Source organism: Oratosquilla oratoria, chromosome 6 (genome assembly GCF_046742065.1).
Source record: "Oratosquilla oratoria isolate Oo_2021 chromosome 6, ASM4674206v1, whole genome shotgun sequence".
NCBI lineage: Eukaryota > Metazoa > Arthropoda > Malacostraca > Stomatopoda > Squillidae > Oratosquilla > Oratosquilla oratoria.
In genome coordinates this window covers 58735833-58762260 of record NC_134782.1, presented here as the reverse complement: position 1 = coordinate 58762260, position 26428 = coordinate 58735833, and the positions used below count along the sequence as shown (strand labels likewise).

General features: G+C 40.4%; 1 protein-coding gene across 1 annotated transcript; it reads left to right on the top strand.

The window, feature by feature from the left end:
- On the top strand, positions 1-25348 carry LOC143026504 (uncharacterized). Its single transcript, XM_076187023.1, has 8 exons — positions 1-59; positions 5185-5297; positions 10849-10976; positions 13296-13463; positions 15368-15837; positions 17097-17275; positions 18665-18798; positions 25009-25348. Exons 1-8 carry the CDS (start codon positions 1-3, stop codon positions 25330-25332), a joined length of 1575 nt encoding a protein of 524 aa, XP_076043138.1. The 3' UTR covers positions 25333-25348.
- Positions 25349-26428: the final 1080 nt, after the last annotated feature.

Here is a 26428-nt window from a genome sequence, read left to right as displayed (position 1 = left end):
ATGTTGGTAAGCCTGATGCCTACGCTGGAAGTTGTCATTAGTTTTACTAGAGGTAGAAGGTAAACAGTGTGAGCTATGCGTAATTGACTATAATTCTTGGATAAATTATTGAGAATGTAAATTTGTTAAGTCAGGTTTGTACCTAACTCACTGATAATAGAATAGGCTCCCCCATGTGATAAAATCGCCTGTCGGCACCAAAATAAGTACACGAGCCGTTTTATATATGTATTATTATAAGTCAAATATTTACAAGATTATAAGATAGTCACAGACACAGTGGTGTTTGATTTCAAGTACTCAGCCAAGATCTTATCTATGTATGATTAATAGTTTAAGTAAAACTCCAGAATCATGAAATTTACGTTCAATAGGTCCCAACCAAACCTAACTTTAATTTAACCTAACATAAACATTCCATAGGAAAAAATAGATCTATCGAATGTAAAAAAGAAAGAAGTGAAACTGAAAACTGTTTGTGTGGTACTTACTAGAATCTTAGCTTAAATAGCCTAGACGTGGCTGCACCTCAGTCTCAGAGCACCTCTGTGGACCCTAGCTTGGGTGCTTGACAAAAAAAAGTGCCCCCCCCCCCCACCCAGACAGAAAAAAAATTAAATAATCAAACAAAAGTAATTCATAACATTTTGTACATCTAATAGGTAGGGAGGCCTTCTTTTGGACCTCTTCTTCACCATCTGGAAATGTGTTAGTAAAATAGAAGGTATTATTTTAGTGGTGCACACCTGTGTGACATACTACATAGCAATAGAAAATTAAATATTAATTTTGTAAATTACAATATATGAATATAATATGCAATTTTCTTGGCAGATATAAAAAACATAAAACCTTGCTATAAGCAAATTTACTAACTAACAAAGCCAATAGGATACAGCCTGGACGCCAATAGCTTTCACATTATGGACTGGGTGTTCTCCAACTCCAGGTGATGTTAATAAGTTCTGTTACAAAGACAATAGGGCTTCCTTGGACTTTATGAGAGAACACGGGCTTCTACCGTCGTCTGTTAATTGCCTGAGGTAAAATAATAATCAGGTCATCAACATCCGTGACGACAATGACCAGGATGATCTTTAGAATTTGAGCTACCGAATTACTAAATATAGGTTAGGTTACGTCGGTTAGGTAGGCTTGGTTAGAATAGACTAATTTATCATCCTTTCATTTCTTTGACCTCGGCACCTATGAAAACAAACATGGCATATTCAGCCACTGCAACTTTGTTTGTTAGTAAATAGGTTTTAGCAACTTTTTTGTTATAGACTTCTGCCAAGAAAATTACTTATTACATTGATCTATTATAATTTACAAAATTAATATTTAATTTTCTATTGCTACATCATGTAGGTTTGCACAACTACTAAAATTTTACCAAATAGGGTAAGGTTTTCAAGGTGCTGGGAGTTCAGATTGTCCTGGATACTTGGACATTGGCCCTTGGATGGCTGCCTGTAGCTGACGTCCTTCTCCAGAGGATTGCTCTTGATGAGGTACCAAAAATTTTCTGTCAGATGTAAATTAGAACTGTTGCCTGGAAGGTCCATAATTAAAAGGTACCTGGCGGTTATTAAGCCACCGACATACAGATTTTGCAGTGTGAACCCTCCTCTTGGACCACCTTGGCCACTGTGTGATTGAAAAACCCGGGTCAGGGGTCACACAGTAGCTCCAGATAACTGTATTGATTAACTTTCTCGATGGGCACTTCTCTTGTCGAACACTATATAATACATTAGACTAGTGACATGTTTGCATTTTCATATTTTTTATCATTCTGTAATGCATACATGTAAGAATTTTGGTAAAATTCCAGAGTCACACAAACACAGATAAAATTTACATTGCTGAATAACTCCTAACCTATTACAACCTAACCTAACTTGATTTAAAAATTCCATAGAAAAAATATATCTTTCAAATGCAGAAAAGTAAAAAAATGAAAAATATGTTTGCATGGTAATGGAATAGAACCAGAATTATTGGGCTCTTTGGCTGGATACTTCCATACATACATATACCAAGGCTTTTTCCCCCTTACAAGGGAGGTAGCCAAAAAAATTCCACCTCATGCACAGTGAAAAAAATACACGGGAGCGACGAGCGATTTCACTCGGGAAAGTTCCAATGTCGCTCTCGCAAATCCAATAGCGGGAGCGATCCCCCACAAAAAAATCGCCCCCTGTGGCAAGATTCAACGTTTTTCATGCATTATCCATCATTTGGCAATCCCTGAATCCCATCACCATTGATGAAAGGATCAGAGCAAACACAACTTACCCATGATCAATCATTGCATTATCAATCGATATCATAAATGCAACGCATCAATCAACTTTAATGTGTTGATGTACATACATATATGTACGCGGTATAGCTGCTAGAGTTCAATGGCTTACCTAGCCTAGCTTTGTATCAGCTGCATGCATGCGTATACTAGTACATGTTGACTAGACTCTACACGACTATCGTGCTACATAATGTCACTAGTTGCGAATTGCATGGTACCTGTATGCAGGGAAGTTCATTGGTTGCATGCAGCTAGCTGCCCAATCAACGCGCTGACTACATGTACAATGCACCATACCCAATACCACATCACCGCATGCATACGTACACTGTACACATGCAAACTCGCTCCGACATGAGTAATGAGTTAGCCTTCCAATAGTTTGAAGGAAATCGAACCTGCAAAAAAAATGGCTCTGGAAGTATAAAAAAATGGCTCTGGTAGTTAAAAAAAATGGCTCTGGTGAAATTTAAAAAAAATATATGTTTACATGGTATTGGCTCTGGAAAAAAAAAAAATTCCCTGCTCATGCATCACAATATCATCCATATACAACCATTCTCCAATCACCCCTGTCTTCTGTCCTCTTCCGTCCTTCCTCAACAGACATTCCCCTCTTCCCCAAAGTCCCTTTTACCACATCCATCCATCTCATCTTAGATCGCCCCCTCATGTTCACACCCTCCACATCTGCCTTCCATACCTCTTTTACTAGTCTTTCTTCACTCATTCTTTCCATGTTTCCAAACCACCCCAATACTCTTTCATCTACCCTATCTTCCTCACCTCCTCATTTCTCACTCTATCCAGCCTAGTAACCCCTATCATACTTCTCAGACACCTCATCTCAAACACATTCAAACTCCTTCTCTCATCCTGTCTTGTTCCATGTTTCTGCCCCATACAGTGCTGTCGGCACAATCACTCCTTCATACAACCTCCTCTTAGCATCCATTCCCAAATGTCTATTTCTCATTACACTTTTTAATCCACCAAGGCATTGACTTGCTTCTCTAAATCTACATTCTACCTCCACCTCCACTCCTCCCTTTCCTGCCACATTTGCACCCAAGTAAACACACTCCACTTCCTCCAGTCTCTCTCCCTTAATGCTCACTTGCAGTCTGCTGCCGCTTTCACCTCTTGTACATCTCATCACCTTACTTTTACCCACATTTATCTTGAACTTCCTTCTTTCACACACCTTCCCAAACTCTGTCACTAACTTCCTCAATCCCTCCACTGAACTCCACATTTCCCAACCACTCCATCTATTGGTTTATTTCCTACCCTAGCATTAAGGTCTCCCAATACTACTACATTGACGTATCTCCCTAATCCCTCTATGCACTCACTAAGATCTATCCAAAAAGCCTCCCTTTCTTCTACACTCTTCTCACTACCAGGCCAATATGCACTTACAAAAACCTACATCTCCTTTACCAGTTTCACCTTCATCCACATTAACCTTGAAGAAACCTCCTTCCACTCCACTACACATTTACCTATCTCTTCACTTACTAGTATAACGAGTTAAACACCATATGAGGACGGAGCCTTTATTTGTAATCCCCCTGCTCCTCCTCCTCCTCCTCCTCTTCCTCCTCCTCTTCCTCCTCTTCCTTCCCCCCTACTTCTTTTCTCTCCCCGTTCCCTCCTTTCCCCTTATTTAATTTCAAGCATTTATATCTCAACTTGTACTTGAAAAAGCTGTAATAAGCGAAATGTCATACAAATAAAGGCTCCGTCCTCAAAAAAAAAAAGTACCAATAAAGGCTCCGTCCTCATCTGGTGTTTAACTCGTCAGTCTTGTCGGCAACTGCTACTTTCATGAAAACTTACTAGTATAGCCACCCCTTCTCTCCCTTGCCCTCTCTTCACTCCTGAGAACCTCCCAACTACACTCCCAAACTCACACTCGCCCTTCCCTCTCAACTTAGTTTCACTCAAAGCCAACACATCCATCTTTCTTCTCACAAACATACTACCTATCTCTTCCCTTTTACTCTCATCTGTACCACATCCACACACATTAAAAGACCCAAACCTTAGGGTACTGGTTGGAAAACTCCTAGACCCTCTTATGCCTTTACTTTTTTTAGGAATGTCCCCTGTGGGGCTACAGGGAGAAGGATGCCTAGTCCCAATCCCCGTCCCGTTTTTCTCGCCTCTTACGATCCAAGTGGGAATACTTGGTGGTAGCATTCTATCCCCCACCACAGGGTAGGCGAAACAAGGAAATGAATATTCAGAGAAATGGTACAGGACAGCAACAAGGGGTTGGGGGACAGCATAACGGAGGGACAGTAGCAGTATAATAAAAGTGTCATCATTTCTCTGTGAGCAGAGTCCTCCTCTATCACAGACAAAATGATGTGTGGCTCTGGTCCATAGGGGTGCCCCATATAGACCCTAAAGTATCAACTGCATGCTACTTTGCCACAACAACTGGCTGGATACTTACAAAAAAAATATGGTTGATATCAATGTGAACATGTAGTATAAGGTGAGGAGCTGCGACCTAAGTCATCATCATTGCCTTTGCGCTTAAACGGTTGAGGCAGTTAATAGTTACTGCTGGGAAACAGAGGGAAGTGTATAAGTTTGATGAAATACTTGTCCCAATAAGTTTTGAAAAAAGTGCCTAAATAAGGAATGTAATACCATTAATCTGCACCAGATTTATGAGATCAAGACTGTTGATTCAATGCCATAGGAAATTAGACTCTTTCAAGTGTATACTTTCTTCTACATTTCAATATATAATAGTAAATATGGTAACATACAATGTTTAATGTTTATTCAAGTCTTTGAGCTTCATCTTGCCAAGTATTGGTGTATCTATCACAAATGAATATTTCCTTTGCTTTCAGATCAACCATGGCTTCTCTAATGGAAAGCCTATGTCCAGGTTTTTATGAGATGCTTCTGGACAAGCCCATCACACAGGAAGATTTTATTTGCATTAAGAAATGTGAAAAGAGATGTAAGTTTTATAATGTTTCACAATTTTAATGTAAGGTGATGAGATTTACAAAGAGTGATGGGGATGGTAGTTTTGATGTAATTTTGAAGGGTGAGAGGCTGGAGGTATTTGGGGGTCACATGAGATACTGAATGGAGGAATGGAAGTGCATTGTAAAGAAATCAAGTAAATGTTTAGTGTTATCAGAAATAAGTATCTAGGGGTGAATCCAAAAAGAGACTTGGATAAAATGTGCCCATTGTACTACAGGAAGCAGACACTTGGAATTCAGAGAAGGCAGAAAAGAAGAGCCTGAGGATGTTTCAGAAGTATGGTAGGTGTTATGGGTTGTGAGAAAGATGGAGGTCAGGCAGAGAGCTGTTGGATAGGATAGGTCTGAGTACTCTGATGGTTTTGGCAAATGGGAAGAATGAGTGAGGAATGACGAGCAAAATGAGTGTGGAAAGTAGAAGTGGATGGAGTGAACTTGAGAGGTAGACCAAGAATGAGCTGGATAAATAGGGTGAAGGGCACATTGGGTGCAAGAGGAATGTCTGTCAAGTAAGGAAGAGTGCAAAATATAGGAATGAATGGAAATTGGTTGTAAATTAGGAAAGAAATTGTGTGACACAAAGGAATATTATTCTTCTCTGCTCTGTAATTTTTTTCAAGTGGATGAAAGGTCAGGGGAAGAATTTTCATATAATGAAGTAATGAGGGTAAGCTAGTTATAGCTGTCAGGCCCTGTTGTGGAAGCACTGTGTCTAGCTGCATTGTCTTTGATCTGAGCAGTGTAGCAAGGGACCGAGATGAACCTTCATTGATGAGGTGCTAAGATGGGAAAGGTGAATGTGGATGGGTATGTGGTAGGTGTATATTTTGACTCAGCTACCCCTTTATAAGGGGGAAAAAGCATTTTGGTATTTATATACGTATATGTTTAGAATATGGAAAGTGAATGTCAGTGGAGGAGACTTCAGAAGAAGAACAAGATTGAGGTAGATGGATAGGGTAAAGACAACCTTGGGTGTACAAGAAAAGTCTGAGCAGCAGAATAGAGAGTGGGAAAAATGAAGATTAATTGATGAAAGGGTGACACAGCCATGTAAATTTTTTTGATTGGATGAGGCAAGAGATTGCTACAAAATGAAGCTGCGTGAATAAACCAACTTCAGTTGTTTGGCCCAGATGTAGAAGCACTGTGAGTTGTTGTATATACATACACCAAAAGGCCTCTTCTCTCTTATAAGGCAAGTGGCTAACCAAGGTATGCACTCATCCTTCACCCATTTCTGCATTCATCCAGTACCCATTTGTTTCCTCTTTTCTCCTAGTTCCATGTGCACGAGGGGTCATCAGGGGCAGACTGGCCATTAGGGGATTTAGGCAATGCCCAGTGGGACGGTTCTTTTGTGCCTAAGTGGTCTAGTACAGGGGCCAGCTCCACTTAGGTAAAAGCTTTATATATCTATTTTTCAACAGTTTGATTACACTGGCCTGCTTTTAATTTTTTTTCAAAGGTTGAAGGTTTTTCAAGTGATTTATATGTTTTTTGGTGCGCTGAATCCAAAAATGCCATCCGTTTCCTTGGATCAGGTCTAGTTTTTGAGATATGAGAAGTGCGACTTTTGGGCCTTGTATAGTACTAAGTATAAGGAAAACGAGGCTGCAGGTATAGCCTATTCTTATTTTTTTTTTGCATAAAAATTATACTGTAGCACCCCGAAACTGATACTGAAACCTAATGATGTTTTTGTTTACTTTCAGGAAACTGAAACCGAAACTGAAACTGAAACTGCATTGACTACATTGACAAACTGCATTGACAACACTGAAACTGAAAATGGTTTAGAAAAGTGTGATCTCCAATCAATGTGACTGATTTTATAAGAATCTGTGCTTCTTGTGTTTCTATTTTGGACACGTATCTTAGATTGACAGAAAATGGAACGCAAATGCACAAATCATCCTGATAGGTTCTGCTACATATGTGGTAATGTGATTCTTCCTCGTCGACTAGCAAATATAACTGATTTTGTGAAGAAGGCATATCATGCTTACTTTGGAGTTAAGCTTGGGGACCAGGACAAACCATTTGCACCCCATGTTAGCTGCAAAACATGTGTCGAGAACTTGCGTGATTGGAGAAATAAAAAAAAGGAAGAGTATGCCATTCGCTGTTCCAATGGTTTGGAGAGAGGGTAAAGATCATGTGTCAGACTGCTATTTCTGCATGACTAATCTTAAAGGAGTCAACCGCAAGAACAAGCATTGTATTCAGTATCCTAATGTTCCGTCTGCCATACGACCAGTCCCTCATGGTCCAGGCCTGCCCATTCCCGAGCCAGATGTTGCAATGGAATCTAGCTCTGAATTGGAATCTCATAACGCACTAGACAGGGCAGAGGGTGGAGAATACATGCCAGGAGAGAATGACCGGCCAGTGCCTCTAACACAAGCAGATCTCAATGACCTGACACGGGATCTAAACCTATCAAAGGAATCAGCACAGCTTCTGGGTTCTCATCTTCATGAGAAAAATTTGCTAGCACCTGAGACAACATTCTTTTGGTACCAAGAGCGTGAAAGAGAATTTAGACAGTTCTTCACAACCCAGAAGGACTCGTCATTAGTTTACTGCAACAACATTGCTGGTTTGATTCAATCAATGGGGCTGGACTATGTTGCTACTGAATGGAGACTGTTCATCGACTCTTCCAGCAGAAGTCTCAAGGCAGTCCTCCTTCACAACGGTAACTCGAGCGCGCAATTTTTGGTAGTAGGGGACTGCGTTCGCGCTGTCCCCTTACACAGAATAATCGTATAAAATAATACCAAGCTTAGACGACTTCTGAGAGCATACATCGGAGTTCATCGATAACCTACTTCCTCGAGCGAGTCAAGCATACTAAGCACCATTCCAAAATAGTAAAAGTCTGCTGACCCTTGCTATTGCCCCAAATGTGGGTAACTCGAGCGCGCAATTTTTTGTAGAAGGGGACTGCGTTCGCGCTATCCCCTTAACTAATACATCGCCAAAGGAAGTGACAAAGCAAACTATCCGGTAATAGATTCAATTTGGAAGTAGGTAGAAACAACTTTGCCAACCGTGTAGTTAATGAATGGAATAAACTTCCTGCACAGGTAGTGCAATGTAGTTCAGTTCGAAGCTTTAAGACTCATTTAGATAAACACCTAAGCAAGATGCTGTAATGATTATAATCTATTTTATATTATTTGTTTTTGCTTTGTTATCATTTGTCGTTTGATTTTCATTTATTATTAGTTATGTGCCAATTTATTATTATTTACTGTTTACCTGTTTGTTTGCTTTTCAACTATACCTATGCATTTATTTATGTATTTTTGTTTGTTGCATACATTATAGTTTTTTTTATCATTATTCTATTATTATTGTGATTTTTTTTCGCATCTGACCTAGATATGGACCAAAAGGTCTCCTGTTGGCATGCTCCACCTTTGTAATCCTTTGTAATTCCAATCGGTCATTCGGTGCAAATGAAAGAAACTCATGACAACATGGATCAGCTACTGTCTGCTCTGAACTACAATGACCATGGTTGGTTGATCTGTGGAGATCTTAAGGTAGTTGGATTGGTTTTGGGACTACAGGGTGGGTACACAAAGTATCCATACTTTTTGTGTTTGTGGGATAGTCGGGCTGATGATCAACATTTTGTCAGACAAGAATGGCCACCACGACAACGTTTGGAACCTGGTTCACACAATGTTCAGGCTCGTTCTCTTGTTGAACCAAACAAGGTCTTACTCCCACCTTTACATATCAAACTGGGTCTGATGAAGAACTTTGTGAAGGCAATGGACAAGGACGGCATGGGATTTACTTTTCTTCAGCAGAAGTTTCCTCGGATCAGTCTGGAAAAGCTTAAGGCTGGCATCTTTGATGGGCCTCAGATAAGGGAACTTATGAAGGACTCAATGTTTGACGATGCACTGAATGCAGCTGAGCTGTCTGTTTGGTGGTCGCTTAAGTCAGTGATAAGAAACTTTCTAGGAAATAACCGAAGTGCAGAATATGAGAAAGAAGTCGATGAGCTCTTGAACAGCTATAAAAAATTAGGGGCTCGCATGTCAGTCAAAATGCACTTTCTACGGTCCCACTTAGACTATTTCCCTCAGAACTGTGGTGACTTCAGTGAGGAACAGGGAGAACGTTTCCACCAGGATATTCGTGTCATGGAAGAATGCTACCAAGGCCGGTGGGATGTGAACTTTCTTGCGGACTACTGTTGGTGTTTGAAACGAGACGTGGTGGCTGCCCAACACAGGAGAAAGTCACTGAAAAGGCCCTTCATCCATGATTAGATTTTCTGTAATATATCCTCTTTATCTTCTGAACTATGCAAGAAAAAATTATTTCTTTTGTCAAGAATTTTTTTCCAAAATTAAAGGGAATAAATAGCACTAAATGGCGTTTTTAATTATTTTTACCGCCTCGTATCTCAAAAATGTGACCTGATTGAACAAAATGAGTGTGATTTTTAGATTCTGCATAGCAAATTACCCTAGAATCAGTTATCAGATGCTTTACCTTTGAAACTTCGCAGGCCAGTGTTATTATAGATATTATCTAAGATAGTCAATTATGTCCCTACATAGGCCTCAAAATACCCCTAAAATTGCTTAACTCACTTTGCTTGCCACTCACCCCCTCTCACGGAACTACTCTGAGTGAAAAATGCCCGGGCCGCTTTAGTATCCCAGTCCACCCCTGGGGGTCATCCCTGCCTCCTGCCTGCTGCTTGGTCAGAAGCACTGCAACAAGACTGCATATTACAATAATGATAATTGTTGCCTCAAGTTTTCCTGACTAAACAACCAAAACATCTAACAATAGTCCTTGGGCCTTCACACAGATCTCTCTGGGAAGGAACTTGGGGTTGTTTTCTGTGTTGCACATTGGTGTAGGGCTGTTTCTATGCCACTAGCTGAAAGTAGTATGTATGTGTGAGGCATCCAGAACCAGAGGGGCATCCCCACCAATTTTACTGGTTTGGACTTAAGCAGGGATAGTATGATAGAATTAAAAAGTGATTTCTCTCCCTCTCTCTTTCTCTCTCTCTCTCTCTCTCTCTCTCTCTCTCTCTCTCTCTCTCTCTCTCTCTCTGTCTCTCTTTCTCTATCTCTCTCTCTCTCAATCTCTCTCTCTTTCTCTCTCTCTCCTTCTCCCTCCCTCCCCCCCTCCAAAATTATACTTTGGCTGGTTTGGTTTTCAAGAAAAATGCTCTTAAAGTTTTGTATTTTGCATTTTATCATATTACCTGTGCTTAACTCAAAACCAATAAAAGTGGCAGGGAAACCCCTCTAGTACTGGATGCTTCAAATGTATGTGGCTATGTTGGTGTTTGTTATATTTGTATTTACTTTCAACAAGGTGCCAAGATAAGAGGGTGGAGAGGAGTGGAGTGTGTTAGGGCTGGAATGGGTGGGAGTGGTGTTTATGCCTTTGTTTTTTGGTTACCTCCCTTGTAATGGGGAAAAAGCCGTTGGTATATGTATGTATGTATTTACTTTCAATGATCTCTTACAGGTGACCACGTGCACCAAGGCAAAGGTGATGTCACGGTTGCCTTGACTCCACTGGAAAGGAACTTGGTTGCTGAAGAAGGCACACTTCTCGCCAGGCTTATTCACAGCCCAGGAGAGACTAGTGTTGAGGTTTGTAATGTTGCTAATTCTTTATGATAATGATTGAACTCCACAGTCAATTTTGTCCTGGTTCATGGACACCTATGTGGGATCAACATTTGTTTTAGTGTTGGTTAATGAACAGCTTTGTTCATTGGTGCAGTCCTATGACATCAGAATTATACTTCAGGCTGGTATCAATAAGATTACACTCATGTATTCCCTGTATTTACCTCATTGTAGTATACAGGAAAGGAGCAATGCTCATTGGGTTTTGTCTCCTGGTCTCTGATTTTCTGTAGATTGTGAAAGGTGACTAAAGGGACAGAGATCAAGAGTCAGGCAACCTCAAAACCTTAACTCCCAAAAGGGACATTGCTAAAGAAATGGCATTGAAAAAAAAAGGATTGGAAGTGTAATGCCATGACAGCTTGGCCACCTTCCAAAGGTCCTGAGAATTTAAAGAAGAAAGAAAAAAGAAAGGTGGGGGATGGGGGAACACACACACACACACACACACTGGCACCAATAATGTTTGCTATCTATATGAATGACATGGACGAAGACGTGAACTGTTACATGAGCTTCTTTACTGACGACGCCAAACTGATAAGGAAAGTAGAAACTGATAAGGACTGTGAAGCACAAGAAGACCTGAATAGGGTATGGAACTGGAGTCAGAAATGGGAAGTGGACTTCAATACTAAGAAGTGTAGCATAATGGAGTTTGGAAAAAGCAAAAACAATATCAGGAAAATATACAATTGGAACCAAGGAAGTAAAGAAAGTAGGATCCGAAAAAGACTTGGGAGTAATTATCACAAACGACTTGTCCTATGATAAACAGATTAACAAAATTGTTGGGGAGACTTACAACTTGCTAAGATCAATAAAAGTGGCATTTGCATACTTGGACGAAGACATGATAAAAAAAATATTGGTTACATTGATAAGGCCTAGACTAGAGTATGCGGCGACATTGTGGTCCCCCAGTACCAAAAAGAATATAAAGAAAATAGAAAGAATCCAAAGAGCAGCTACAAAAATGGCACCTGCACTTGCAAACCTATCATATGAGGAGAGATTGGCTAAACTGGAGTTACCGACACTGGAGCAAAGAAGAGAGAGAGGTGACCTATTGACCATCTACAGAATCATGAAAGGCACAGAGATACTTGATAGAGAGGACTTACTTTACTGGGACAAGAGAAACACAAGAGGACATGGAAAGAAAATAAAAAAACATAGCTATAGAAGAGAACTGAAGAAAAACAGTTTTCCACATATAGTTTTGGACACTTGGAACAAACTGGATAATGAAATAATATGCACAAAAACCATTCATGAGTTTAAAAGCAAACTAGACACTGCGAGATACAATTGCGGGACACCATGAGCATAGCTCCCCTTCCCGCAAAATACAACTAGGTAAATACACACACACACACACACACACAAAAAAAAAACCCTCTCCCTCATATAATTAAACTTATTCAACCACATCTTCCATCTCAGTATCAAAGAGATGAAGACATCTCTTCCCCATCATACTGTTTGGGTCAAAAGCAGTGCAGTGAGGCACAGCTCCTCCACAGGCGGGCCCAAATAGCTGGAGCTGGTTTAATCCCACATATTTATTGACAAGGCAACCTTCTTCATCCATTCCCAATGATTTACAAAGTAGAGTGGAGACTTAGAATTTGAAGAATCAGAAGTGAAGAGCTGAAACATTTTTAAGGTGGAGTATTAAAGAAGTGTGGTAGGTGTTATGAGAATGGATAGGATGAGATATATGGAGGTGAGACAGAGAGCGGGGTTGGAAATAGCTGTTGGATTGGGTAGCTCAGTAGTGCTCAGAGAATTTGGGCATATAGATAGAATGAGCAAAGGAAGATCAGAAAAAATAATGTGTAAAGCCGAAGTGGATGGAGTGAAGTAGAGAGGTAGACCAAGAGTGATTGGGAATGGATAGGGTAAAGGGGCCATTATACGCAAAAAGAACTTCTGTCAAACAAGGAAGAGGTTGTCCAAAAGACAAGGGTGAATGGAGAGTGGTTGTAAATAGACAAATTGATGACAGCCCAAAAGGAATGTTCATCTTGTTTTTGTAAATTATTTTGAGTGAATGAGTAAGGATATCACCATATAAAGATCTGAGAGGGCTAAACCAACTCCTGCTGTAGAAGTGGTCTGCCTCGCTACATGGACTGAGATCCAAACAATGTGGCAAGGGACAGGGATGACCCTTCATTTACTAAGCAGTTAAGACTCGAGGGGTATTGAATGGTTGCAGGGTAGGTGTATGTTTTTTCTCTCCCACTTCCTTATATGATTTTATGTCTATTTCAGGATGCTAGGCAGAAGGCATGCACACCTCTAAGCCAGATACGTACTTTCGCTGTGGAAAGGAATCTTCTGAAGGTCTTCCTTGACCATAAAGCTGTGTCCTCCATGGTTTTGAAGTCCATAATTACAGCCGGGAACTGCTATGGAAAGTCTGATAGATATAAGAATAAGGTAGTTATTACAATTATGTATTCCAGCCTATCCATATTCTCATGTTTTGTGACACCAATTTCATCTCATAATGCCTGCTCAAAAAGAGGTTAAAAAAATTGACACAATTTTGAAACTGTTATACCTACAACCACAAATCATCCATGAAAGGAGAGGTCATAGAGTTTTAGAATAATTAATAAATCTTGATAACCCACTAGACCACTTGTAACCTTTTGCATAATTGTCCCATGTTGTTCTCAAGAAATATCTATATGCCAAGGGCTTTTTCCCCCTTACAAGGGAGGTAGCCAAGTCAAATGGTGTGCACCCACTCCCACCCATTCCACTCCCATCCACCACCCTTTCCTCCCTCTCATCTTAGTTAGTCATGGATGACAGATCATCCCTGTATCCTGCCCTCTGCCTTGGGTCAAAAGCAATGTAGCAAGACACAGTACATCCACAGCAAGGCAACTTCACTTAATCAGTGGCCCCCTCCCTCTTCAGCCCTTCATGCAGAAAAAGAAAAGACGGAGAAATGCCCTCAGGCTGCACCAAAATATCATCCACACATAACCATTCCCCACATCCCCTACCCCTCCCTTCCTTGCATCACAGTATTATCTATATACAGCCATTCTCCAGTCACCCCTATCCCCTGCCTTCTCCCTTCCCTGCTCAACACCCCTTTCACCCCATCCATCCACCTCATCCTCAGTCATCCCCTCAAGTTCACTCCATCCACCTCTGCTTTTAACACCTTTTTTACAAATCTTTCTTCAGTGATTCTTTCCATATGTCCAAACCATCCCAATACTTTTTCATCCACCCTATCTGCCATCTCCTTTTTTACCCCCACTCTCCTCCTCACCTCCTCACTTATCACTCTATCCAACCTTGTAACTCCACCATACCTCTCAAATATTTCTTCTCAAACACATCTAAACTTTTCCTCTGCCTCTATTAAATTCCAAGTCTCTACCCCATGCAGTGTTGTCAGCACAAGTGTTGGATTAAGAGGCGTAGGTCTATAATGCTCCCTTATCCCATGTTATCTTGGATGATCCCTATTTACATGTCGTAATCTAACAACTTGTACTTATCTGTATACTGAAACTGCAGTCCCCTTTATAAGGCGGATGGCAGAATATGCACCCACATCTCAAAAATCTGATTCACTAACCCTCCCATCTTGGCACCTTGGGGATGAATCCAAAACCCACCCCCACCTCCAATACTCGTCATATTGTGTGGGTCAAAAGCAATTCAGCAAGGCACAATTTATCTCGTGTAGGCTTTGTTAGCTAAAGCTGGATTACCCCAATGACTCTACCAAATGTCAGCTCTCCACATAGCTGCTCTTCCACAACAGCATGAAGGAGATGTGGGAACCTACTTTTTGGGCTATGTCATCTAGCTTTTCCTTCATAATCTCTCCTCATATTCCTACCCATTTTGTGCACACTCTGTTCTTTGCTCTATTCACATGCCATATGCATCCAAAGCCCTTTACACCCTTTTCATCCTTCTCATTTCAGGTTGTCCTCTCATGCCTATTCTATTTCCACACACTCTTCTAGTAATTATTCATTCATTCATTTCATAAGACCAGTGACAAGTACCTGCATGAAATGGTCCTATAAGATGGACGAAGAAGCTGTCTATTTTTAAAACCTGTCATAACCCTGTGTGAAGGCCCAAGGACCTCTGCCAGCCACTTTGGAGCTGTGGGTTTTCCACACAATGAAACTCAAGGCAATAGTTACTTGATTAATATTTCATATGCTATGGGGCCATAGGTGTCTGATCAGGTAAACTTGGTAATAGTTACTTGTTTTCTTTTCCTCCAGTGTTCAATATCTGTTGATATTTGTGTAAGAATTTGCTTCCACCTTCTCACAAATTTTCTTGTATTTCTTTAGGTTGTCATTATGACGTGTGAGAATTTGGAGAATACAAATGGAAATATCACCAGTTACCGTGCTCAGTGCCTGTTGCATCACCTAAGTAGACTGTTGGAATTATGTGGAGCTGAAGTACTTGTAAGGAGCTTATCAGAAAATAATGGTGACCGTAGGACAGAAATGTATCGCTCTAACCTAACAAGTAACGAAAGAAGTGAATCCAAAACTGAAGGGAGAAGTACTCCAGATGGTAATGAAAGACTGAGTGAACCAATCGGAATTGAGACTGATGCTGAAAGTCATCTTAAGTTTGAATGTAATTTGGAAAGTAGAATAGACTGCGGTGATGCAAATGTTCTGGCTATGGACGTTAGCTTGAGTTCAGTATACGACTCTGATAGCAAGAGCTTAAAAATTCTGTGTGGACCTGTAACCTGCCAGCAGACTGGAAGCAAATTAACCAATTATACGACTCAACAGTGTTGTCAGTAAGTTTAAAGAAATATTTTGCCAATGTTTTATCCCATATGTAGCTACATCTAATTTTGGGAAATGGTGTTTGGTTGTTAAAATTAGTATTATCACATAAACACTTTATTCATTTTATCCATTGCCATATATTAACACTCCATATTATTCATGTGTTGTTTGGATCAGCAAGTCAATCCATTTCCCCAGGTCTCTCCTGCAGGAGACTTACAGTTACCAAGTAGCTGGGATGTTAAGATGTTTACATAAAATGGAGGACTAGATTTCCAGTATTCTGATCTTTTCAAATTTCCATAGTTCATATGACACGCTGGCCAAGTGAATTAGGGCATTGTTACTAGCAGCAAAGGTCAAGGGGTTGGCAGTTTGAACCCTGCTACTGGCAAAATTGAACCAGAGACTTGGTTCATGAAATTCCATACTACAAAGTCCTCTGTAAGGGGCACCATCCAAACCTTCTAATAGGGAATGTGTGACATGAAACTGTATCATCATCATAAGCTCATCCTGTACTACCTTGCTTTGCTGGTAATGGTTAATTGGTATGTATATATCAAAGGCCCCATTCTCCTGATAACAAACAGGGTGGCTGAGTCAAAGCACAGACCCACATCATACACAAATAAAAGTTCATTAAACTACCCTTCCCATCTCTGCACCTTGGTGATGAAAAGTTGGCAGGGAACAAGACATACATTCCAAAGGATGTTCTCCCCCCATGTATGACTGGCAGGCAGCAGTCATAGCATACACGCACCCTACAACCATCCCATACAAAACCCATTCATTGCTACTTCCATACTATCACCTTATGGATGAAAGGTTATTCCTATTCTCCACCACACTGCTTGCATCACAGGCACTGCAGCAAGACACAGCACCTCCACCACAGGGTATGACAGCTGAAGCTAGTTTACCCCAACAATTTTACTATCTGGCAGGTTCCCTCCTCATCTACTCCAAAAAAATTATGGAGGAAGCAAGAAAAGTATCAGTTATGCAATTTTTTTTTTTTTTTTTTTTTTGTCTTCTTTCTTTCTTTCTTTCTTTTTTAAGTTATCAGTACAGAAGGTTCTCCAAGCTGCTTTAGTGTTTTACTCTTGCATATTTTCTTCCATATATTCCATTATTTTGTAATTCATATCCATGATTCAATTTGTTGGAAAAAATAGCATGTCTAGTTCAGTGGCCAATGTACAAAATCAGACAGCTATGGTAAGGATTGCCAGTGATCAACGTTTTGTCTATTATTTGACAGAAACATAGAAAGAGAATTGGAAAGAGCATCAGAGGACAAGATCAGCAATGAAAACGAAACTCACCAGACTGCATATATGCACACTCTTGCGAGATCATGTGTGTCCCTCATATTGCTAGGTGTCAATCACCTCTCCCCAGTCAAACTAAGCACAACCCAAGACTCCTATGACAGCAGAGGTATGTAGTTTGAATGTTTGAACTGTATTTACAGTGGTGGTGTGATACCAATTGTGATTCAGTTTGGTCAGAAAGATTGTAATTATGTTTATGTCAATATAGAAACTGCACTGTTTACGTCACTGTAACTTTGTTACGGGTTAGCTGGGTTCAAATCCTCAGCTCGTCCACGTTTCAATTTCCAATGGATGCCTCCATCGAGCGATTCTCAGTCTTGACTGCGATGGCATGGAAGTAAAAGTGATTTGTGGTTGAAAAAAGATATTAATTGATCACTGAGAACCATTCAGTGTATATGTATGTATATATATATATATATATATATATATATATATATATATATATATATATATATATATATATATATATATATATATATATATATATATATGCGCACACACACATATCCCAAGGGCTTCTTCCCCTTTACAAGGGAGGTAGCCAAAGTCAAAGGCATAAATCCACTCCCATCCATTTCATCCCCACATACTCCACTCCCATTCACTGCCCCTTCCTCCTGGATGATGGGTCATCCCTGCATCTCACCCACTGCCCTGGATCAGAAGCAATGCAGCAAGACACAGCACATCCACAGCAAGGCTACTTCATTTAATCAGCGACCTCCCCCTCTCTGCATCAAAATATCATTCACACATACTCCATCACCCCCATCCCCCACCCACCTCCTTCCATGCATCACAGCATCATCCATACACAACCTTTCTCCAGTCAGCCCTATCTTCTGTCTTCTTCCTTCCTTCCTCAAAAGACATTCCCCTCTTTCCCACTGCCCCTTTTTAATTTTCTTCCCAAACATCTTTTTACTTTCAATTTTTGTCATAATTTTACCCCATTTCACATCTGCTCTCCTCTTTGCCTCATTAATCTTATGCTTTACTTCTCTTCACTTTTCTTTGTACCTCTCATATGATTCCCTCATCCTGTTTTGTAACCAATCTGTGAATGCTCATTTCTTCTCTTCTACAACCTTCTTTACTTCATCATCCCACCACTCACTACCATTCCAACACTCATCCCACTTTTTTTAATGCTATTAGTAAATTGATGCAGTCCAAAGGGATTTTTCCCCGTCTTCTCCTTTTCTGCATGAGAGGATGGAGAGGGCAGGTCAACAATTTGATCAAGTGGCCTTGCTGTGAATGTGCTGTGTTTTGCGACACTGCCTCTGACCCAGGGTAGCGGACAAGATACAGGGATGACCCATCATCCAGGAGGTGCCAAGATAAGAGGGAGGGGATGGAATGAGTGGGAGTGGTTTCTGTGCCTTTGTTTTTTTTTTTTTTGTTACCTCCTGTGTAAGGGGGAAAAAGCCTTTGGTATATGTATGTAGTAATTGTAGTAATTCCTGAATTCAATTTTTAATTCCAGAGTCTTCCTTTGTCATGTACAACTATGCAAGAATTTGTGCAATACTTGAAAGATATACGGAGAGTACAAATCAGAAGCTCATACCCATCCTTCCACCCATTGATGAGGTCAATTTTATCAACTTGAAACACGAGGTAAGAATAGACTTTGTTTATCTCACTGATAACCTAATTCTGTCATTGGACTTTTATTAGATATGGTTCATTATAACAGGTAAGTCTTGTTGACAGTTGACTGGATTTCTCCCATTTGTTACCATGATTTTAGTTTTGTTTTTGTTTAAACTTTTGGACAGAGACTTTTAATCCAAGACATATATATTTTAGTAGGGTTTAATGGAAGTTTTTTTAGATTATTAACCTCTTGCAACTCTGTTTCTGACCCAGGGCAGTGGGTGATATGCAGGGATGACCTGTAATCCAGGAGGAGCCAAGATAAGAGGGAAGGAGGGGGATGGATGGGAATGGAGTATGAGGGGATGGGATGGGTGGGAGTGGTTTTTATTCCTTTGGTTTTTGGCTACTTTCCTTGTAAGGGGGAAAAAGCCTTTAGTATATGTATTAACCTCTTGAATAGGATGACGCCTGTGTATGCATCATGAGTCGTGAGTGGAGTATACAAGGATACTGGCGTTGACTTCCTGATTATATCTATTTTGCAGTTGTTGCTGACCTCAGTATTCTGTGAACAGGTTTGATCATGTTTTCGGTGACATTTTATTTATTCAGGCTGAAAGAGAACAAGTGTAACAGCAATAACTTTATATTTTGTAATGCATGTATTGTGATGCATCATCATACATCTGGCAACCTGATGTGTGTGCGAATATTTGACTCATACTGAAGGGCCTGGCACTGGGCCCTTAAGGCAGCACCCCTTAAATGTGGGTGGGTAGGTGGCATCCACCTGGGTGATGCTTTGAAAAGATGTAAACAAACATCAAAACACGTGATTTGATTTAATGGTTCAACATCGCAAACTCCCCCTATCAGGAGGCTAGGATGGTGTCCCTTATAGAGGACTTTGTACATATATACATACATATACCAAAGGCTTTTTCCCCCTACACAGGGGGTAGCCAAAAAGAAAGAGGACTTTTTACATGTAATATATATAGGATTCATTAACAAGTGAGATGATGAGAGGGCGAGACTAAGATGGTTTGGGTGTAGAGAAAATGGGGAGGAAAACCAGGTGTGTAAGGAAGGATTTCTTTCTCCATTAACTAACTAGTATCCTTCTGCAAAGGTAGATTAATAGAGATGGTAATGTAAAGATTTTAGGATGGTAGTTGAAAGGAGAGATAAAAGTGGAAAATTATCAGTGTTTCATTGCATTTTTGAATGGAGATAAGTCTCCAGTCTTAAAAGAATACTACATGACTAGTCCATAGGGATGTCACATATTCCCTAGAATATATATTGCATAAAGATTTGGTAATCAGTACTGTAGTTGAGGAGAAAATGAGGAAGCTAACTTAATGAATAAAGAGGGTAGAGTTGCAGGAGGCAAACCAAAAGAGACATGGGATGAGGTTATAGGATGATCTTTCGGCCTGGGGACTGAATTAAAGAAGTCACTCGGGATAGCAGTATGTAAAGGTACTACCTGGTACACAAGGTTACTACATGCAAATGTGCATGGATTCTTCAAAAATAAAAGAAGACTGTCTTTCAGTTGATCACATCAATTGTGTTTCATAATTGTTGGGTATTGTAAATAATCTATTTTTTAGGGTACATAATGGAAACCACATAAGAGAACATGTTATGAAAGTTGCATTTTAAATGCAGATTTCCTCCAAAGTGTGTTACATAGATATACCTATTTTGCAAGCCAATTGGAAAAGTTGACTTATCATAAGCTTGATTATCTTGAGATCAATCAATGAATCACTCCATTGCCCCCATTCTCTCTTGCCAAAGACATGCAGCTTTCAGGTAATCAGCCATGGCCTCTGAGCATGTCCACTGGTCACTCAGGGAAGATATGTTGAATTGTCAAGGGATTGTTAGTGCAGAAAATTGTAGTATGAGGTAATCTGTGTCCTCTGTATGGTTGCTGCATCTGGTACATAATAATTATATGGTAATGTGTATAGTAAGCTGATGAAGAGTATACAAAACAGGAAATTCACCATATTTAACCACTTCAGTACAATGAAGTCTACATAGGCATCATGAGGCATGAGTGGGTACATAAGGATGCCAGCATCATCATCTTGATTATATATATTTATTTGTAGTTGTACATGAGTTACCCCAGGATTCTGTGAACTGGTTTGATCATGTTTTCTGTGTTTATTATTACTCAGAGTAAAAGAGAACAAGTAATACAGCACTGACTTTATATTTCTACCCCCGTTCTTCTCCTCACCTCCTCATTTCTCACTCTATCTAGCCTAGTAACCCCTATCATACTTCTCAGACACCTCATCTCAAACACATTCAAATTCCTTCTCTCTTCCTCTCTTATGTTCCATGTTTCTGCCCCATACAGTGCTGTTGGCACAATCACTCCTTCATACAGTCTCCTCTTAGCATCCATTCCCAAATGTCTATTCCTCATTACACTCTTCAGTCCACCAAATCATTTACTCGCTTCTCTCAATCTACATTCTACCTCCACCTTCACTCCACCTTTTCCTGCCACATTTGCACCCAAGTATCTGAAACTATCCACTTCCCCATCTGGGGTATTGGCTGCATGTTATTGTGGCAAAGTAGCATGCAGTTGATACTTTAGGGTCTATATGGGGAGGCCCTATGGACCAGAGCCACATATCATTTTGTCTGTAATAGAGGAAAACTCTGTACATAGAGAAATGATGACACTTTTATACTACGACTGTCCCTCCGTTATGCTGTCCCCCAACCCCTTGTTACTGTCCTGTAGCATTTCTCTGAATATTCATTTCCTTTTTTCGCCTACCTACCTACCCTGTGGTGTCGGAAAAAGAATACTGCCACCAAGTATTTCCACTTGAGTCGTAAAAGGCGACAAAAAAGGGATGGGGGATGGGATTAGGAGTCCTACTACCTGTAGCCCCAAAAGGGGACATTCTTAAAAAAGAAAGAAAAGTTCATAAGAGGGTCTGGGAGTTTTCCAACCAGTACCCTAAGGTTTGGGTCTCTTAATGTACACTGATGTTGAATCAACAAAATACTGACAAACTAGAATTTAGGTTTTCTAATAAGGGTGCCGGGGACTTCTGAAAGGCTTGGCAAGGGTGCCTCAAGCCAGAAAAGGTTGGGAACCACTGATTTAAAGGCAAGATTCCTTTTCGGAAATTGACAGACGCACTATCCGTACTCAAGCAGAGAACAAACAAGAATCTACTGCATTGTCCCAGAGGAGAAGAGTAGAAAAGATATTAAGGAAGATGATTAAGGATAGTTGAATAAACTAGCAGTAAGAAGTAACACAATATCAGATAGGAAATTAAGATTTAAAATAGACAAGCTGCATATCTCCCTGTTCCTTAGCTTCTACAACAGTCACAAATGTGGAACGAGTGAAAACATTAAGAAGACAAGGTGAACCTGAATTTTGAAAAGGTATCATCTTAAGATATTTTGTAATGTGTAGCGTAGAAGTTCACTTCACTTGTAGATTAACATTATTAGGCTAATTTAGGCCTGTGCTGCTCATTTCATAGGTAATTTAGTATTAGAGAGTTCCTTTGTACATTCCAAAGGGCTTTTTCTCCAATATAAAGTGAGTGGCCAAGTCAAAGTACACGTACACACTAATCCCATGCCTGTCCAAGATCTATTCATTGCCCCTTTCCCATCTTAGCACCTCATAGGTGAAGGATCATCCCTGGCCCCTGCTACACTGCTCAGGTCAAAAACAATGCAGTCAGGCACAGTTCCTCCACAACAGAGTCCAGAGCCCGAGATGGTTAACCCCCTCTGCTTCATTATGTAGTGACCTCCCCCTCCTCTCCATCATCCTCATGAAAAATGTATAAACCAGAGAAGAACATATTTTTGAACCACATCAATTCTTCATTCATTTGCAACCGCTCTCCATTCATTCCTGCCTGTTCCAATCTTCAAATCTTGACAAACATTCCTCTTGCATGAAATGCCCTCTTTACCTCCTCTGTCCACCATCATTTTGGTCTTCCTTTGAAGTTCACATCATTCACTTCTGCTCTCCACACTCTTCTCTGCCAAGTCTTTCTTCATTCATACTTTTCATATGCATAACCAGCTTTGCATTCTTTTTCATTTATCCTGACACTCGCTGGCCGAGGTGGTTAGAGCACCACTACTTGCGGCGGAGGTCAGGATGACAGCAATTTGAACCCTGCCACCAGTGAAATTGACCTAGGGCATGGTTCATTAAATTCCAGGCTACAAAGTCCTCTGTAAGGATCACTGTCTTAGCTTCACAACATTAAACCAAATCATCTTCATCATCATCCTGTGTAACAACTCTTTCCACCCCATATTTCTCACCTTATCCACCCTCATAATGCCCACCATACTTCTCAAACACATTTAAACTCTTCCTCTCTGACTCACTCAAAGTCCAAGTGTCTGCACCGTACAGTACCATGGGCACAATCACTCCCTCATACAACCTTCTCTTTGTATTCTTCCCTAGATGCCTATTTTTCTAACACTTGTCATTACTATCCAAAGAAATACTATGAGAGGACAGAGAATTTACTAGTACAATGTCTTGCTTGTTACAGCTTTATCAAGTATGTACTCTGTATTTACATATGTACAGTACTACCTCTCATTAACGGACATTAATTAGCCGTGTTTGCGGTGTTTTCGCTGTGTTTTGGGTGTTTATGGTGCTGTTGTTTAGTGCTGTGCAATCACTATGCCACCCAAAAACCACTCCAAATCAACAGATTATTCACATCAACGGACACCGTTACCCCCCTTTTAGTCCGTTAATGAGAGGTAGTACTGTACATGATAAAGCCTGTAACAGTGAAATGTCGTCCTGGTAAAGGCTCCATCCCCTTGTGGTCTTTCTTTTGACAGACTTGTCAGCAACTGCTATTTACATACAACTTGCCACTCCCTCACTGTCGCTTACTTATCTCTACCTATTTTTCTAACACTTGTCATTCACTCTCAGATTCTTACGTATCTCCTGTACTCTATATCTCACCTCTACCTCCTCTGTTCAGTTGCACACAACCCTAAATACTTGAAAAGATCTCCACATCCTCCAGTGTCTTACCCTTCAAATTCACCTTCAGCCCACCACCACCATCATCATTGCCTCACTTTTGCCCATATTTACTCGTAGTTTTCTCCTCTAGTAGATCCTTTCAAACTGCTACTGACTGCCTGAGTCTCTTCTCAGACTCAGCCAGTAGTACAATGTGGCTTCTTCACATCTTTGTATTTTATCTATCTTTATACCAAGAGCTTTTTCCCCCTTACAAGGGAGGTAGCTAAAGTCAAAGGCACGTACTTACTCCCACCCATTCCACTATTGACCACCACCCTTTCCTCCCTCTCATCTTAGCTCCTCGTGGATGACGGGTCATCCCTGCCTTGGGTCAGAAGCGATGTAGTAAGACACATTACATCCTTAGCAAGGCCACTTCACTTAATCGGTGACCCCCCTCTCCATCCCCTCATGTATAAAAAGAGAAGCTGGAGAGAAATCCCTTTGGGCTGCGTCAAAATGTCATTCACACAAAAGCACCACCTAACCCCCTCATCCCCCACCCCTCCCTTCCTTGCATAACAGTATCATCTATACACAGACACTCTCCACTCATCCCTGTCTCCTATCTTCTCCCTTCCATGCTCAACAGACATTCCCCTGTTGCTCAATGCCCCCTTCACCCCATCCATCCATTTCATCCTTGGTCGTCCCCTCAAGTTCACTCCATTCACCTCTGCCTTCCACACCTGTTTTACTAATCTTTCTTCAGTGATTCTTTCCATGTGTCCAAACCATCCCAATACTCTTTCATCAGCCCTGTCTGTCATCTCCTTTTCCACTCCCATTTTCTTCCTCACCTCCTCGTTTCTCACTCTATCCAACTAGTAACCCCTGCTCTCTGCCTCTCTTGAATTCCAAGTCTCTGCCCCATACAAAGCTGTTGGCACAATCACCCATTCATACAATCTCCTCTGAATGTTATAGTTCTTGTTTATTCCAATAAATCAATTTTTTTTTTTATCTTCTAAACATTAATCTTTCCAATTCAGAACTAATGTGTAGCCCACCAGTCTCTAGTCTATTGTAACATTGCACACAACAAACAGGAAGAAACATGAGCATAGTAATAATATGAAAAAAATAAGTTTTGTAGAATTTTCATGTATTTTTTCATTATTCTATTTTATTATTTTCAGGAGGAATGGAAATTGGTTTGGGTGTACCTGCATCAGTGGCCAGAAATAGTGGCAACCATAGTTGACGGCATCTTCAGATGTCCTGTTGGGGACAGAAAAGCCATGCACCGGGTTGGCAGTGCTCGTGTCGTAAAATTTCTACATGGGTTGGCTCACTGCTTCAGTGTGTACTACAACCGCATACATATCCTTCCCTCCAACGTTGATCAGTGCAAGCATCTTCTACCTCAGTTGTGGGCCCGGCTGTATCTGTTAAAAGGAATTAAGATCATCATGGAAAGTGCATTTAGAACTCTTGATATTGTTCCACCATGTTATATGTAATAAACAAAATTTGTGTTGTCATGTATTCTTATCCTTGAGCAAAATTCAGTTTTATTTTTGTAAGACTTTTTTTTTTTTCATGGTATGTCAACACTTGCTGTCTGAAAGGGTTAGAGAACTACTATTTGTGATGAAGTTCAGAGATGAAGCTAATTCTTGTCCTGCTTGGCAGAAAGTTGAGTTTGTAGTAAAGGTACTCTGCATTACTTCAAATTCCCTTCTTCAGAAAAGTCTACACATACAGACGCTCCTCTACTTACGTTCATTCGTTTTACGTTTTTTCGATTTTACGTTTGAACTAATTGTAAAAAAATATTGTAAAAAAAAAAAATAAAAAAAATAAGAGTGAATTTTTTAGTTTAGCGCGCTCTCCGTAGTTCAAACGATACTTGCGCATGACGCTGCATCCATTGTTTACATTTCACAAACGATAAACTGATAATGCCTAGCCTCATCCTCCTCATCCTCCTCCCTCTCCTCCTTCACCATCTCAATTTATGTTGCTTGAATTTAATTTAATTGAAATTAATGTTATTATTTTACAATGTTATGTGTATAATTAATGATTTAGGGGTGTTTTATAAGATACGGTAATAGAATTTACGGATGTATAGTACAGTAACAACTTACGTTCATTTTCAACTTACGTTCGGCCTTTCGGTACGTAACTAAAACGTAAGTTGAGGAGCGTCTGTATACTCTCTCACTATGGCACACTTTCTCTCTTTCCCTCACTTTATTCTCTCTCTTCTGTCTCTCTCTTCTTTCTCTATCTCACTATTTATATTAATTTCTCTTTTTCTCCTCTCCCTCTCTCACTCTCTTCCCTCTCTCTTTTCTCTTTGCTCTTCCTCTCTTTCTCTCCTCTCCCTCTTTCTCTTTCCTTTTCATCTCTCTCATAAGACCAATGACAGGTATTTGCTTGTGGAGCTTCTGCATGAGGGACAGCAGAGAGAATCATCTCCCAATTGCCCTTAGGTTCAAAACCCATCAGTTCCCTCTCCTCCAGCTGGAGGGGAGACCTGAAGGGTCTGACACACAATCTCTGCGCTAGACCCAAGATATCTCTCTCTATATTTTTTTTCTACCCTCTTTT